The 16,891-nt window shown below is 43.9% G+C and overlaps 1 protein-coding gene across 5 annotated transcripts in view; it reads left to right on the forward strand.

Annotated features, from left to right (window-relative positions):
* Positions 1 to 16,891, forward strand: part of RAPGEF1 (Rap guanine nucleotide exchange factor 1) — an 82,279-nt gene that overhangs the window by 20,312 nt on the left and 45,076 nt on the right. For all 5 annotated transcript variants that reach the window (XM_082295439.1, XM_082295442.1, XM_082295443.1 and 2 more), the window contains exons 2-3: positions 11,605 to 11,744; positions 16,002 to 16,180. In XM_082295439.1, coding sequence (XP_082151565.1) covers positions 11,605 to 11,744; positions 16,002 to 16,180 — 319 coding nt within the window. The remainder of the gene's footprint in view (positions 1 to 11,604; positions 11,745 to 16,001; positions 16,181 to 16,891) is intronic.

Below are 16,891 nucleotides of genomic sequence, written 5' to 3' on the forward strand. Positions count from 1 at the left end.
CAGAAATCAGCAGCTTAGAAGTGGATGTAGCTGAGAGTTTATTTGCTGAGCTTCAGAGTTCATAGGTACACAGAAGATAAAAAAGGCAAAATTTATGTGTTTGTTTGGGGAGGGAGGCAAAGTGAATTTGCTGTGTAAATTTGTAAACAGGGTAGAAAGGAAAGGGAAGTTTCCTGAAAACATGTGCTAAAATAAATGAAGTCCAAGCTCAGATTGCAAATCTTGTGAAGTCATGCAGAGCGTCGTGGGAGAGTGGTCCTTGTGTGGAGCAGATGTTTGTGGACGTCCTGCAGTCAATGGCTGCAGTGTTTGACTCCCCTCAGCCCCTTCCTCACAACACAAGGTTGTTTCTGCTGAGCAGGAAAAAAATAAGTGATGCTTTTTTACTACACTGACACAAAGTTCAGTGCTAGATTCTTCTTATATTGCAAAGTGGTATTAATAAACATGTATAAATATGAAGTCAGTTCTGTGCTTGCAATTATAGGTGGTTGTTTTTTAGTTGAAAGATGGTTTGTAGTGTTTCTTGTTGCTTTACTGCAGTGTAATTTTTTGAACTCACTGGCTGGATCCAGGTGAAGACTCAAAATCTGGTTGGGGTGAAGCTTTTGCAGGCGGGCTGTGCATTACCAGTTGATAATACTGAGCCCAGAAGGTCTGGGAGGTGTTTGTCCTTCTAGCAACAGCACCACGGGTATTTTTATAAACACCTCTCGATGTCTTTCTGAACCCAGCTGTGTGACATACTGAATGCACTGCAGAAAGCAGTGGGTTATTGCCTATTTTTCACAGTGAAGGAGCGTGAAGTTAATCACAGTGAAGCTTTGACAAGGCACCAGGCTCAGCCTGACCGAAGGGCCGTGCTCTCCAGAGGCGATGGAGCAGAGCCTGGCCTGACCCTGCACCGCATGGCTCGAGGCTTGGTGGAGCTGAAGTTTCCTGTTACAAACTGGCTGCTGTTTTCCAAACAGACCTCCTAAAGCTCCAAAGTATTGCTCAACGGACCACAAACTGAAATTAGTATTGATTCACCTTTCAGGGCTGATGGCAGCATCGCCACACAGTCGCACGTTGTGTTGCACAGACTTAAATAGCTTTGGCAGTTGTGGGTTTGCTGTTTTGTCAAAACCAAATTAAATAGAAATACTTTACAGAATTATTTCTTATTTATAGTATCCTAGGGTCTCTCTACCACAGAATGTGGGCACTGGCTTTTAAAGCATGCTTTTTTTCTTGGAGTGGGTCATTCATGTGTCTTCCTGGCCAGTAGGGCTGGCTTGTGGGCAAGATCTCACTTCTGAAACCCGATGCCATGCCTTGAATGGGATGGGATATGATGAGGAAATGGGCTGTTGCTAAAAACATCATTCAAGTAGCTATTAATTCACCAAGATTTATTCTGTGATAAGAGAGTAGTTTCAGCAAGATTGTAAAGAGATGCTGAGATAAGGTTCCGCTTTGGTTTTGGTGAAATCTAGCCTGAGCTGGGTTCCCTTTAGCTGTTGAGTTGTTGTATATGAGTGTTGAAGGTGTTTCTTCTTGAAATTCAGGCCATCTTCCTATGTGAGCAAACTGGAAGTTCATTGAAAAATTGAAACTGATTATTAGTAGGGCCCACTTTTGGGAATTTCCATTAAAGATGACAGTAACTGTTAAATACAGATAGGGTGATACAAAAAATAACATTGCATGCCAGCAAAGAGTGATGTGCCAAAGAAATCAGGCTCAGGTCTGATCAGGGGATCCTTGTTAAGTGGGTTTTCAAACTTGTCACTGCATTAGGCTGAGTAATATTCTGAAGTAGCTGGGGAATAGCTGCTTTTTCTTCAAAATTAAATTAACAAGTAAAATTCTTGTGACTGTTTCCCTGGTACTGAAACCTCAAGTCTTCAGTAGGCTCAGATGAATTAGAGATGGGATGGATTCCTTCAGACTCCCTTCATGTTGTTGTTGATGTACAAATCTGCTGAGGTTTGCTGCTGTAGAAGTTCAGAATTCTGTATCTTTCAAAGTCAGGATTTGCCAGAAAGAGTGGGGAGAACTGCAGGTGTTGGTGTCAGTATGCCTTTGCCTTGAAACCTGTTGTCCGTAGGAGTGATGTAACCGTATTTTAATTCAGGCATGAAGAGATGGGATAAAATAGGAAGTTGTCACAAATAATTGTTTACTGTTAAAGTAACGTTAGTGTTTATGTGCAACAGAGTGAAAGACAGACATCCCACTTAGAATCCCTAAGGTCCCTCATGTTTCCTGCCATGGTGGTGTAGGGATGTGCTAATCCTACAGCTGAGGAAGGGAAGAGGGAGCTCCCTCCTGGGCTGTTCAGTTCAATTAACATCTCAGTTTCCCCTTGCTGGAGGCACTGATGTTTCAAATTGTGCTTATAGAAGACTAATATTTCCTCCTGCCTGTAGGCAGGCAATAAAGCTGGTGGTTTGGTTGCAGATTCTATCAGGTATAGAACAGAGTATGGAATTGAGGATATGGCCTGCAGCTTCTTAACCCTTTACGGAGCAGCACAACAATAATGTCAAAGCAGCTTCTGACCTGATTGCATCGGAAATTTCACACCTGCGGTGCCACTGTATCGCTTTGCACACACACTTGTCTGGGTGTGTGGAGATAGAGAGCTGGTCCTTAGGGGCAACAGGAGAGCAGCACTTCAAAGTTGAGGGATTTGCATAGCCCTCCTGTGGTGCCTTGTTTTCTTGAGTAAGCAATATTAGGGAAGTTTACACTGGTGTTGCAGTGCCTGTAGGAGATAGTGCTGGCCTGGTTCCTGAAATTAATTTTTCTCTCTCGTGCAGAGATGTGAGCCCCCAGCATGGTGCACCGAAGTTGTGCAGACATGTTTAATCTTACTGAACTGACTATCTGCTTTTCAGCATCTGAGCCCCCAGGATACAGCACTAGTCAGAACAGTGAGAAATGAGGCTCCCGCACGGAGCAGTTAGCTCATCTGGGAACACGCATGGAAAAGAGCTTACATCACACTCTCACCTGGACTGCTGCCCTTGATCTATGGTACTTGCTAAAGAAGGAAGTAAAACCGAGCATGTTTAAGCAAATGCTTTCCATGTTTTCATCTTATTTCTTGTGCTCAGCTCGGCTGAGTGTGGGCGGTGGCTTTTGGGCAGCATATGAGGTTCCTCCCAAGCCTACTAGAAAAGAGGGGTTATCTTTGCCATTCAGACTGAATGTGCAAAGAGTCTGTAATCAGAGGTCAAAAATAAAGATGACTATAATTAGTAATGTCCAAAGCAACTGGAAATTGTGTCAGGCAGATCTGAGCCAGCTTCTCTGGTTTTTTTTTTCCATTGCCTAATGAATGAGAGCAGTGGTTACTCTCCAAGGATGAAAGAGGGCTGAGTTTTTCCCATTCAGAGCCGGTGCTGTGGGGCAGACAAGAAGCCAAGGCTCCATTTACAACCTTGTTTGTCAGCTGTTGAACCTGTGGCCAGGTTGTGAGCAATTAGGCTTTTCCCTAAAGCATCTGAAATAATGCCTTTCTGCTTGGTGTCCTGCCGAGTGCCTGTGACGACATCCTGTCACCTTGGAGATGGATAAACAGCTTCAGCAACATTGGGTTATAATCTTTCGGGTCTGAGTTTCAAAGCTGATGGCCGTACGACTGAAACCCAAGCCCAGCAAAGATCTTTCAGTGTAGAAAGAGCCTAAATGTGCTTGAGAAAATGAGAGGAGGGGGGAAGGAGTTGAAGCAGAGCTCGGTGACGAGGCTTTTTGCTTGGCCATGGCAGTGGTGTCAATGAAACAGATGAGCTTTGGCTCACGGGCTCCCCGCAGCCCAGAGTGACTCAGGTGGTGCGCACGCACACTTGTGCCTGCAGGGCTTTATTTTTAGATGTCTGAATCACTGTCATGACCATATCCTCCAAAAGCTGCTAGACAAGTGGGGATGCCCACGGACCCCATATTAAGTCATGTTTGGTGAACAGAGAAATTCAGCAGATTCCCTGCAAGCATTGCAATTTCTGTGTTTGGGGCTGTTTGCTGAAGTAATGCAGATGTTATGCCATGTAGCTGGACTATTTTTTTCCATTTAAAATTAAATGTTTAGTTAACATCCTTGGCTTTCATGGGTAGAACAGGGTGAGCAGGGACCACATTGTTCACATTGGTGTTGGAGGCTACTTGAGTCTCTTGTTGTTCTAGTGCTGTTGGCTCTGGGGGAGTTACGAGTCATGTTACCAGTGTTGTAATCCCATCAGTTCTCTGGGGCTTGCAGGGCTGTGCAAAATCAGTACTTAGATGGGAAATTACCAGAGACTCACCAGATGCTGCACAAAGGTTTGCTGGGGATTGCTGGTGTTCCTTCTTGGGGGTTGATATGGCACCAGGTCTGCTGGAGCAGCTTTTGATAAACCACAGCAAAAGTCCTGTCTGCTGCTTATCAATAAATTACAGTATCTCGTTCAAAAAGAAACCTCAAAGCCAGCTTTTGTGTGCTGGAGGAAACTGAACTTGGGTAGCAATTTTACTTCCTTAAATCCCTCCTTGTTTGATTAATTTTAGCTTTTTCCCTTTTCTTTTTCCCCTGTAAACTGGTTGAGTGATACTGCTGCAGTTTTCAGCAGGCAAAGGATTCCTGGTTTATGTATCTGCATACAAGAAGATTTCTCTGTTCTGAAATACCAGGCAAAAAGAGGAGTAGAAGGGAATCTGGTCATCTGCTCTGAACTTGCTACTTGATCATGTGCATCTTCTCTTCCTTGCAACCTGAAGATTTGCTTCCAGATATGATACTGGAAGGAAGAAGAGCTGTAATGTTAATGCACCATAAATTAATGTTGTTGATTAACCTAGTCCTTTTCACTGCAGTTGGGAGACGTGGCTGAATTGATAAGTTGCCCTCTCTGCCTTCCAATTCCCATGCAGACACTGTGAGCTCTTCCCACATGAGGTTGCTGCAGCTGGAGATGCCTCATTCATGGTTGCTTAGAAAGAAAAAAAAATCAAAATAAAAATGTGCTCTCTGACAAATAAAAATGTTTTGCTTCCTCTGGAGGCCCCAGAGGGCGGCATAAAAATAATGAAGCCTGTGAGTCAGTGAGCATTGCCTGGCCAGCTGAGAGGGAACTGAGCCTCCCTTTTCCAGAGAAGTTTGTGTGCTGTCATTGCACATCATTAATGCTCACTGGTTTATGCTCATTCACTGTAATGTTGCCAGAAAAGAAAAAGGGCAGTCGGTCTAAGAGCTGGCTGCTTCCAAGGTGACGTGATGTTAGAGGAAAAGTTTCTTTAGCACTCAAGAACGATTGTTTGATTCTCAGCTGCCCTTCCTCCATCGTTTTCCTCTAAAACCTGGCGTCTCTCCTAGCAATTGGATTCCCTGGAGAGGGACTTGGAGCAGCTTACAAACAACTCCACCTAAGGTACAAAAGTTTGGGTGGGCAAACTTCCTGATTGACACCGGACCCTCCCTTTTTTTTTCCTTTCCAGGTCCCCTACCAGGTTTTTTTTTTTGTTGTTTCTGCATAAATTCTCTTTGCTTCAGTCTCTGGGGATAATGGCAAAGTTGGGAAAAGTAAACTCACAGAGCTGGGAGTAGTAGGTCTGAGGCTTTTGAGCACCCGTGGTGCAGCAGTGGGGATATTTTAATAAGGGATATTTTAATTCTGTTCTGTCACATTCTGTCTTTTCTGTACTCAGGATCCCAGTTCATCCTTTTGGGAACATGCAGCATTGCACAAGTGCTGCATATCAGCATTTTTAGGCTTCTAACATCCTCAGGACTTCTGGAGAAAGAGGGTGTGAAAAGTAACTGAAGGCTGTTTGCTGCGTAATGGGAGAGACAGCGACACATTGCAGGTGTGGAAGGGTGGAGAACCTATGGGGGTTCTCCTTATCTGTTTCTTCAACCTTCCTTAAAACCTCATGCTTTCTCTCCACCTTCATAGCTACACATTGCCAAGGTTGAACATTTTGTCACAAGACAGACAGGATTATTAAAATTTATTTTTACAAGTGCCCCTGCAGTAGGTTTTTGTTGCCCACTGCTCACTGGTGAGCATCACACTGTGCCTCCTGTGCCAGCTCTTCTGCAGAGGAACTCGGCTGTTTCCTGCAAAGCTCAAAGGCTTAGATTTTTCTGTCAATCCCTGATTTTAATATTTACATTACAAGAGAGCCCAAAAGCTTTAGCCAGGGCACAATCCCCCAGATCTGTGTGCTTACAGGTATGTAACAGATATAGTCCTTGCCCTAAGGGTGGAAGGAACATGTTGAGAATCTAGTAATATCGATACAAAATCTGGACAGACCCATGCTTTGCAGTATGTTTAATGATTTTTGTGGTAAGCTCTCATGTGCCTGTCTGCCCATCCTGAATCACCTGTTTTCCTGTGTTTCTGAGAGCAGAATTGCATCTGGAGTAGCCCCAGCCCCAGAGGCTCTCGCTGGGCGCTGCATCGCAGCACAGACATCCTCAGCAGAAAGGTCATTTTTAACTCCAGCTTGTTATTTTTGCCTTTTGCTTCAGAACCCTTAAAGTCCCTGTCAGCTAGGGTTTAGCTGAAGCCTTGCAACTTGCCTTTTGTCTTCTCAAATGATGGAGCTGAGCCCAAGGGAGCAAATGCCATTTTAATGGGCATCGTTGTGTAACTCATTACATAAGTCACTGCTGCCTTCAAAGGACTCGTGGCAAAAGTGGCAGGAGCAGTTGATTAAAAATGTGCACAATAGCTTCATTATGACACGGGGGGAGATGTCTGCTGTTATTTTTAATCTGATAGCTTTTGGATATGTGCATCCAGCAGAGACCCAAATGGCCTTTGAAAAAGGAACCATGTGTGGAATAAGATTTTTAGACTCCACTTCGTTCATTCTAACAAGCCACAAGAGTCAAGACAAGCTGGAAAATGAACTATAACCCTTTTTTAAGGCTGTGTCTCCTCTAAAGCTGCAGGGTTTTGGTGTCTGAACACACAGAGAGTGAGAGAAGATGGAGGGGTTAGTTTTTCAGGTGAAGGAAAGAAAAAGTACTGTATTCTAAAGTTTGTGGGGTTTTAATTAAAAATAAGTCTATTTTCAGTTTGTTTTATATGATCCAAGCACTAGACAAGTTGAACAGTTAAACTGCCCGTCCCAGCTGCTGGGGAGCCTCCCTGCCACGGAGCAGTAGTGACACAAACAGGACCAGGAGGTGCAGAAACAGGCAGGGGTTATTTCCCATTTCTGAAGCCTCCCATGTGCTGGTTACATGAGGCTGGTGAGTGGGACCCAACAGATGGAAACTCTGCTGTGACTGAGCTCTGTAAAAGGCTGAACTTTCGCTTTGACTTTAAAGTAAATAATTTGCTGCTGGCTTAAGTTGGTGGAATTCACCAGCTTGTGTGTTTTGACTTATTTTCTGGCCTTCATTTGAACCCAAGTGGGGAGTGGCCATTTGACTATGACAGAGGTGGACGTTGGGCTTTGACTTGCCAGCTTTCTCCTAAGCAGCTTTAGTTTTTTCGCCCACAAGCACATCAGCTGATTTATCTGCCTTCCTTTTTAATCCACTATTGTTTTAAACCTGCAGTTCTTCCCTCACCAGATTTAGCTTTCTGTTGGCAAACTGGCAGCAGCACCAGTTGCTGGAGCTTGGGGAGCTGATGGGGAATCAGGTGGCTCCTGGTTGGCCGTGGTCTCCTTAGCCTTCATCTGCCTGGTCCAGGGCCCTGAGGGATACTGAAAAACCCCTCTGGCCACACCTGACAGCAGGGCTGGTTGGAGCAGGCATGTCAGGCGAGCTCTCTGGTGTTGTGTGTGTGGTCAGACCCCAGACACGTGCCGGGGAGAAGAGCCTGGGAGCTGAGCAGGGCCGTGACTCAACAGCTGGAGCACATTCAAGCACGGCGGAGTGGGAGTCTCACTAACGGGGGATGGAATCAGCTATGAAATGAGTGACATAATAAAGCTTCCAGTCAGAAATCAAGAAACTCAGATCCATAATAAAGTCATTTTGAAGGGCTTTTCTTTGAGTTGCGTGCAGCAGCAGAGCATCTAGACAGATGAAATATGAGGGGATGGAAAGTCAGTGGTTCCTTCAAGACAGAAACACTTTGATACAACTTTTTTTCCCCCCTCTTCCAGTTGAAATCACTCAATTGAGTTTATTACCCTGACTTTTCCCATTCATCTCACAAATATTTGGACACTGCATAAAAGGAAGTGCAGGGTGCCCTCCTCCTGCACACCAGAGAGGAGAAAGCCAGTGCTGAGACTCCAGCTAAACACTGCTGGCTATTCATCAACAAGAGGCGAGGGTAATATGATAGAATAATTTCCAGTGGGCAAACTCCCAAGCTCAGAACAACCTCAATGCTGCATTAAGGGGTTTGGTTACTGTAGATAGGCAGGAAGGAGCAGAGGGACAGGAGAAGTGGTTTGAGCACTGCCATGTCTCTGTTTTCTGCCTCTGTATATGTTACCAAATTATTTAATCTGTAAAGGCATGCTGTGCTGTTTGAACTTTTTAACTGGACAGACACACAGGACATGGAAAATATTTAAATTAGGATATAGTATAAAAAAAGTGATTTTTTCAAGGCAGACAGTGCTGTGGTAACCAGTCTAAGAAGTCTTGCTCAGCTGTGCTCTTTAGAGGAGGGTTTCAGGCTTCATCTGTAAATGCTTAGGTCCCTTACACCTGTGAGCTAGAATCCCTTCCTACTCAAGTGTCACTGCTCTTTTATACCACTTCATCCAGATTCATTACAAAGCAAATTCTGTTTATAATGCTTGAATGATGTATCAGCTTGCAAACTGTAAAGCCCAGTGTGCCGAATAATTCTGTTGGCATTCACTGAACGTAATCACAGGAGCTCCGCAGCTTGATCCATGAGTAGGGGGAGAGGGCTGAGGGCCTGCAGAGTGATGGAGATGCTGTACCAGAGTCACTGACTCACCCTCTGCTCTGTTTAGACAAGTTGCTTCACCTCTGTGCCTGCTTCCCATCTGCAGAGTAAAGTTAAGGCCTGACTGGTTAAGGATGAGAACGATGTGTTTGTAATGTGCTTGGAACAAGAAAAGCGCTATTGTAAGTGCTAAGTGTAATTGAGTGTGAGAGAATATTGGTTTGTGACTCATTTGTTTAACTGCAAATGCATCAGAAACTTGTGAGCAGATGAGAGCTGGAAAGTGTTTGGTGTAGACCATGGCAGTAAAAAGCTGCATTAATTTGTGATCTTCAAAGCAGGACTTAGCAGGGCTGTTCAAACAATAACGTTTATTATTTTTGCAAATGTCAGCTGGTTTACTTCGCCAGTACTATTTTAAGCAGTTCCTATTCTGCTCCAGCCACTTGCTTCTGTCCTTGCTCTGTGTGTCTATCTTCCCTCAGAGTGTGGCACACGAATGATTTGGTGTGACCAAAGGGTAAGAAGAACAAAGGGGCAGTGGTTGGCTGGTGGTGGTGAAGAGGATCTGCTGTCAGCAGAAAAGGAACTTTCTCTGATGACACCTCCTTTTGGAGGTCCCTGACCATGCACACACGTTGGTTCAGCCATTTGTGTGCTTGCTCCATGAAAATGGGTAGAGATGTCTGGTGGCAAGGAGAAAAGGAAATGGTAGTCTTTTGAAATCTTTCTCACTTCCAAATATCTTGTCCTTACAATGCAAAATTATCACCATAGGTAACCAAGGGTTTTGTAGGCATTGAGTGTTTCCTTACTGAGACCAGCCGTTTGGATCTCACTGCAGCCCGTGGAGGAGCCAGACACAATTTGTTGCTGTCACCATTACTTCCCTGTAGATTAATTATTGTAATTGTTTGCCAGTTCTGGAAAAATTAATTGAGAGCCACGACTTCTCATGGCAAGCGTGCATATGCGTGTAAATATGGAAATTCTCATATGGTGTATGGAATAAATACAAATGATTTTTTGGGGAGGAGTTCAAGAGTGTTATCACAGCAGCCAGGAACTCTCTTCAGTGGTGACCTTCAGCACCCTGTGGAGACAGAGAGGTTTTAAAGGTTTGGAGATCCTCTTGCGGATGTAAAGCACTGACGTAAATTGTTGCTAAGTTGGGGTGCCAGCTGCTGTAAGTGATTCTTCAGAGGCCAACTGATACGCCTGGATTTATCTGCAGTGGCCAAGGTTTTTAGTGCCTCCCTCCTCAGTGCACTAAACAGGACTTTATGATACAAAGAAAACCTGGGAAAACATTTACTTCTGTAAGTGGAGAACAGGTCTGCAGCCAGACTAGATTAGGATCGGTGCTCATGTAGCTTCCATTCATAGGATGCCTGCAAAATCTTGGTCTAGGGGACATACCTCACCAGAGTATTGGTGCGTGTGCTCACAGCAGGGTCATAACACGCTACCAGGAAATCAAGTTTAAAGGAAGACGAGCAGGGTTCCTTTCCTTGAGCTGTAGTCGGGTGGTTTCTGAGTACGAGGAGCGGGGTTTGCACTGCTCTGTGGTATTTAGCTGCTGGGTGCTAATTTGGTTCAGCAGCCTTTGCAGTTTGCAGTCTGCATGCTAACGAGGTGCTGCAGTGCTGCATGCATGGGGCTGTCCTTTGGACTCATTACAGCCAGTGCAGTTAATGCCCACATAACCTAAAAGAGAAATGAAATGTACAGCAAAACTGCTTACTTTTCTTGATAATGTAGTTACAGACAAGTTGGGTAACTTCTGCTGAGTTATCTGGGTCACTAGAGAGCAATTCAGACCTTCATTTATTAAAGTGCTCTTTGCTCAAAATACTTTCTAAATTGCTCTCTACAAGGGAGTTTTTATTTAGCTTCATGGTTAAACAGATAAAAAATGTATTTCAACAATAAGTCTGAGTATGGCATGACTGCAAACCTTTGAGACTTCTGCTTTTAGATATTCAAAAAACAATGAAAATACAATTTTTAAAAGAGCTGAGCGGTTCTGCAGTTCAGCTCCTCGAAGGATGCCCTGGTGTCAAAGCGGTTCCTCTGTTCTCAGGTTTTTCTGGTACATTGGAAGTGAAATCCATTGCAGATGACAAGGGCTGGCATTTTTGTTCAGATTATCCATAGAGCCACATTCAAAATAGATGCTGCTGGGTGGGTAGAGATCAGCATCCTGGGAAGGGCATTACCTGGGGTTGTGTTCTCCAACCCTGAAGCAGCCGGGTCGTGGGTACCAGGCAGAGCTCTGCCTGCACTGACCCACAGCCAAGGGCTCTGCTCTGCCAGAGGTCTGTGAACGAGTCACTTCATCCCCTTGACTCAGTTGCTCATCTGCCAAAGAGGCATGATGATTGCCTCCTTTGTAAAGTACTTTGGGACCTGCTGGAGATAAGTGCTTTGAAGAGAGGTGTTTTTCCTCTTTTCTCCCAAGGCACAGAGCAGTGCAATCCTGCTGTCCCTGTCTCTCCTTTGCAGCGTTCCTGCTTCCGAGAGAAAGCAGGAAATGATGGTGATATTGTAGTTGAGGAAAGCAGGAAATGATGGTGGCATTGTGGTTTGAAACATAATATAGAGTGACAGTTTATTAATTTTCTTTATCGTGTTCCACTCAATAAATTTACGTGGTGCAAGTCTCTTCCAGATAATGCTGTAACACAACGCCCCTGGTTTCAGCATAATTGCCCTAATCCAGTAATGCTTTTCTGTGTCTTTCTAGATTCTGAGCGTTCTCATCTCTCCTCGTTCACAATGAAGTTGAAAGGCAAGTTTCATTCACCAAAAATAAAGAGAACACCCTCAAAGAAAGGAAAGCAAGCTGACCTGACAGTGAAAACACCAGAGAAGTCAGTGAACAAAGTAAGCAAAGGCCGTGTTCTGTTATCCTGATGGTTTCTTGCTTCCTGGTACTCAGTTTATCACACTCTGGTGTGTGACTTTGTCCCCTGCATAATTCTGCAGCTCAGGGATCCTCAGGGTTACTTTATGGTTACCTATAAACAGCACTGTGTAGTATTAAATCAATAAATAAATCCCTTTGGAGAGCATGATGAGACCTCCTTCCACAAGCATTTAAATATCTCTTTATGGAACGTGGTATATGGCCTGACACATCCTCTCTGCATGCACACCCCGTGGGTTATGCTTAAAGCTTCCAAATAGCTGCCTGGTTTTGGGGTGTGACCCTTTTAAAAACCCCAGACTCAAGCAAGCACATCCTTGAAGCTGGTCCAAAGATGTGCTCAGTCTCTGATGACACCAGCGGGGAGAGTCACACAGATGTGTTCAGGCAGCTGCTGATCCAGCACAGTGTTCCTCAGACCAAACGTGCTCCAGGTCCTCTAAGAAATGAGGTCACAAACTGATCTGTGTTATCTCCTCTCCTGTTGTGACCTGATTATGTAGCTGGAGAATATCTCTGTGACAACACTGTTGCAGTCAGTTCTCAAGTACAAATCGAAGCCAGAAGTTGAGAACAGTCGAGGTTGTTTATGATAATTAAACACCATTCTCAGCTGTTAAAAGTCTCATCCAATGTGCAGTGCCAGACACGCAGAATTCTTCAGATTATCTCTGCTGAGAGTTGTTGTAGTGTTACTGAGAGCAGCCAGCAAGATAAAGTTTTCTTAGACTGTGTGACTTGCTTAACACCCTGAAAAGTCTCTGCAGCGCTTCCTCGCCCCATTCTGCACCATGAGGTGGAAGATGGTGAGGATTTTTTCCCCAGACTGTGGGTTTTTTGCCCCAGGAAGCTGTGGATATGCTTTCTAGGGAGCCAAACACCTTGCATTGCTGAGTGTTATTTAAAAAACAAAATAAAAAAACCCCAGTGACTGTACTCCATTAAAGCTTTTAATTCCAATGATGGTTCAGGATGGTATCTTGAGATAATATAGAGGCCTTCCTTTAAACTGATATGTGACCCCATTAAATACATTAGAAAATGAAGAGCCCTTTTCAAAATGTGGTCTATAGCAATTGTTAATAATAGATTACGTTTTTGCTCTTCTATTTTTCTCCTAAAAACAGTGCAAGAGGATATATTAATAAGCCATGCTGGACATTAAAACCATTTTTTATGTACAGATTGGGATTTTTAAAATTGGGAAACAAAACACTTGCCATAATTTTTATTACTGTACATGATTATTTAAGCTGCATTCATTTTTATGCTGTGAAATATTGTTGATTTCTGGCTCATTCCTTACCTATTTTAATAGCTACTGTCCAACTAATCAATTCACTGGATGTAGTCAGCTCATTAGCTTTGTGTGAAGGGAGTGGGGAAGAGGATGTGCCTGGATTGTCGCCAGGTTTTCTTACTGTAATATAGACATCAGTTGACAAACGACAGATCTTCTGTCAGAAGGCTCACTTGATAAACCAAATATCGTCCTTTTCTCCCTCTTAAGTACTTAAGATGCTATTTTTGTGCTCTTGAAGTAGATAATCAGTGTAGAGCAGAAATAGCAATACTAAAAATTAATGTAAAATCATGATTTGTAAGCTGAAGGATATGCTCAGCTCGTGCAAACATCATCTTCTCCTCTTCCCCTTTATACCTGGGTAGGAGCAGCACTGGGGGAGTTGTTTTCAGAACCTCCTTTTGTCCCCTGAACTCTGTCTGTGATTCTTACCCTAGGGCATATTGTAGGAACAGGAGTGTCCTTCAGTACTATATACAGACTTATGATAGGTTTTACACTGCCAAAATGTAAGGAAAAAAAGGATGATTCCAGCTTCTGTAATTGGGTGTATTCTGTACAGCTCACTGTGACCCTTTCTGGGTCAGCTGTGTCTCATACATAATGCATTTGCAATTTGATTATTAAGGGCAACTTTCAACAATCATCCAAAAATATCTATATGTGTCAGGCAGGGTGTGGAGAGGAGATGCTGTTTTGCCTGAATTTTAACTTTTTCTTGTTTAATGCCCAAAAGAGAGATGGGTGGCTGCCCCATCCCTGGAAGTGTTCCAGGCCTGCTTGGACAGGGCTTGGGGCATCCTGGTCTAGGGGAGGGTGTGGCAGGGGGTGGAAGGAGGTGAGATTTAAGGTCCCTTCCAACCCAAACCATTCCATGGTTCTGTGCACCCCTGCACACACCTATGTATGATACCTTTGGACCTTGGAAGAGGATTCATTAGAACATGCTCCTGTGGAATGTCACCCAAAGAACTAGCAGGGAAAAAAAACCCAAAAGAGAAAAAAGGGCTGTGTCCCAGCCAGTGTCCGGTGGCTGGATTCGCATCCCTTGGTGTGCTCAGAGGAAGGATTTGTGTTTCCAGCTGTCATTCTCAGCCCTGAACTCTCAGGCAGGCCCATCCCTTTTGTGCACCAGGAGAGTGTTTAAGCTATTAAGTCACAAGCCTTTCTGCAGGAAACAGTTGTTGAATGAAACCCATAAACAGCCATCGAAGCAGGAACTGCAGTCCGTGTTTTTTCACTTCTGTTTGAGAGCTTTGACTGCTGGACCATGGTCGTACTTACCCAGGGATTTTACAGACTCTGATCCCTAAAATGTGTGATCATTTCATATGAAGTGCAAAACCTTCTCGGGAGAGGCCAAGGCTCTCCATAGATTAATGGTCGGACTCAATGATCTTAGAGGTTGTTTCCAACCTAAATGTTTTTATGATTCTATATCCTGGAATGAACTGTGCAGTGGTGAGGGCACATCCCTGCAAAATGGGAAATGTCATTTTTTTTATCCCAGTGAGTTGCCAGGATGCTTCTCAGCAAGGGAGTTCAGGGCACTGTGGGCTGCAGATCAGAACTTGAGGTTCCTGGCAAGAAGTATTGTCCAAAGGGGAAGCAGCAGCCAAGTTTGGGCACTTCCCAGATGAGATGGAAAATGACAGGGTGGTTTGCAGTTCTTGGATTGGGACTTAGACTTCTGAAGTTGGAGCTAGATGGAAGTTAGGACTCTAATCCTTTTATGCAGCTGGCCCCAAATTACTAACCAGTGCTGCCTATAAATTGTTCTTCCTAAAACCTTTTGGGCTGCTGGCCTGGTTTTGCAGAAAAGCAGCGGTTTAACAGCTGACAAGAGTATGGGGAGCACACAATGCCCATAGGTCATTAATTCTTGAAGCTGAATTTACTGAGGAGATAATGGATGAAATCTGACTCTGCTAAGCTCTCTGCTCCTTTTCTAGCAGTGTTCAGTAGTTAATTTAAATCTCACTTAGGAACTACTTGTGGCACTAAAAGTCCTCCAGGCATGCTGTTGTAAACTTTCAAAAAATACCCCAGTCCAAAGTGCCATTGAGGTATCATGTATCACTTCTGAATTTCCTCTTCTGGTGTTGGTGGTGGCACAGAAATTGGTGACCACAGCTCAACTTTATTCCAATGAATTGTTCCCTTCTGCAGCATTCATTCACCAATGCCAAAACTTAGCTTTTACAGTTTGTCCTCATGGAAATTGTGTCAGTTCTCTTGTTCCAGCAGCATCACAAAATGATTTAGGTTGGAGGCTCATCAGAGTGGAGTTTATGTGGATGTTTTCATGTATTTTACAATGACATATAGTAATTGGACAAGGAGTGTTGCCTTTAAACTGACAGAGGGCAGGTTTAGATTAGATATTGGGATGGAATTCTTCCCTGTGAGGGTGGGGAGGCCCTGGCACAGGTTGCCCAGAGAAGCTGTGGCTGCCCCATCCCTGGAAGTTGGACGGGGCTCGGACAACCAGGGATAGTGGAATGTGTCCCTGCTCATGGCAGGGGATGGAGATGGGCTTTAAGGTCCCTTCCAACCCAAACCATTCTGTGAAATGTTTTTTCTTTCACCCTCCTAGTTTAGGGTGTGGGTTTCAAAGCAGTGCCCTTGATGTCATCAGTGGTGTTAATCTTAGCCTAAAACTGATCAAGATCAGCCTTCAGTTTGGAATGCAGGTAATTCTGAAAGTTGAAGTGTGGGTGTAATCTTGCACTGACTATTCCTTTGAAAGAGTAGTAATTCAATTTAAAAGTGTTTGTGGTAGAAGAGGTTTTTTCCACTCCTCCTGGAATATACCTTAGTGTCACCATACTTTGAGTGTGTTAAAGGAACCCTGCCTTTAAAAATACTGAAGTTTTAACATCTCTCCCCTTTTTTTTCCTCTCCTGTTTAGAATGTATCATGGCTAGAGGAAAAGGAGAAGGAGGTTGTCAGTGCATTGCGCTACTTTAAGACTATTGTGGACAAAATGGCAATTGATAACAAAGTGTTAGAGATGCTGCCAGGCTCAGCAAGTAAAGTGCTGGAAGCCATCCTGCCGTTGGTGCAAACTGACCCACGCATCCAGCAAAGGTGAGTTTCCTTCTTGGATTTTGGGACCACAAGAGACCAACAGGCTCCTTCTTTATCTGAAGAACCGCATCGTGCAGGAGATGCCGATGAAGTGACTGCTGTTTTCACTAATTACTTGGTGGTTTTCAAACATCATTTAAAAGCAGATTCCCTGCTGTCAAGAAGCTCATGCCATGGAAAGATAAAGCAAATCAGGCTTCTTTCAGAGTGGAGGAAGGGATGGTTCTTAGCATAAACTTGGAAATTCATCATTTTGTAGAGGGAGATTCTCTTCAGATGCTATTCCTGTTTCTGCAGTCCGTGGTGGTATCCTAAAAGCTAACAAATCTAATAGCTTCACCTGGAAAAGGAGTTTATCTTCAGAGTAATCCTTTTTTGTGTTCAGTTTATCCACCCTGATATTACAGAAGTCTGAGCCTGCACTCTTAACTGCTTTTTTGGATTTTACTGGATCAGATACAGAAGTAAATAGATGTACTTCAGCAGATTAACCAGTCCAAGTTCATTCCTGCTGCACTCAACAGATTATTGTTTTATGTTTTAACAGATAATGTGCATTATGTTTTTACCAGTTAAGCAATGGGTTTGAAGCCAGGAAAGCAGTAGAAATTTGCCAAAGCCAAGCTCAGCATGGATTATAAGAATTTGTGGTGTTGCCAAGCCATAGAGATCTCGTTGGTGTTCATCCCATGGATGCTGGAGCAATTGATT

This window comes from Coloeus monedula (assembly GCF_965178545.1).
Source record: "Coloeus monedula genome assembly, chromosome: 21".
NCBI lineage: Eukaryota > Metazoa > Chordata > Aves > Passeriformes > Corvidae > Coloeus > Coloeus monedula.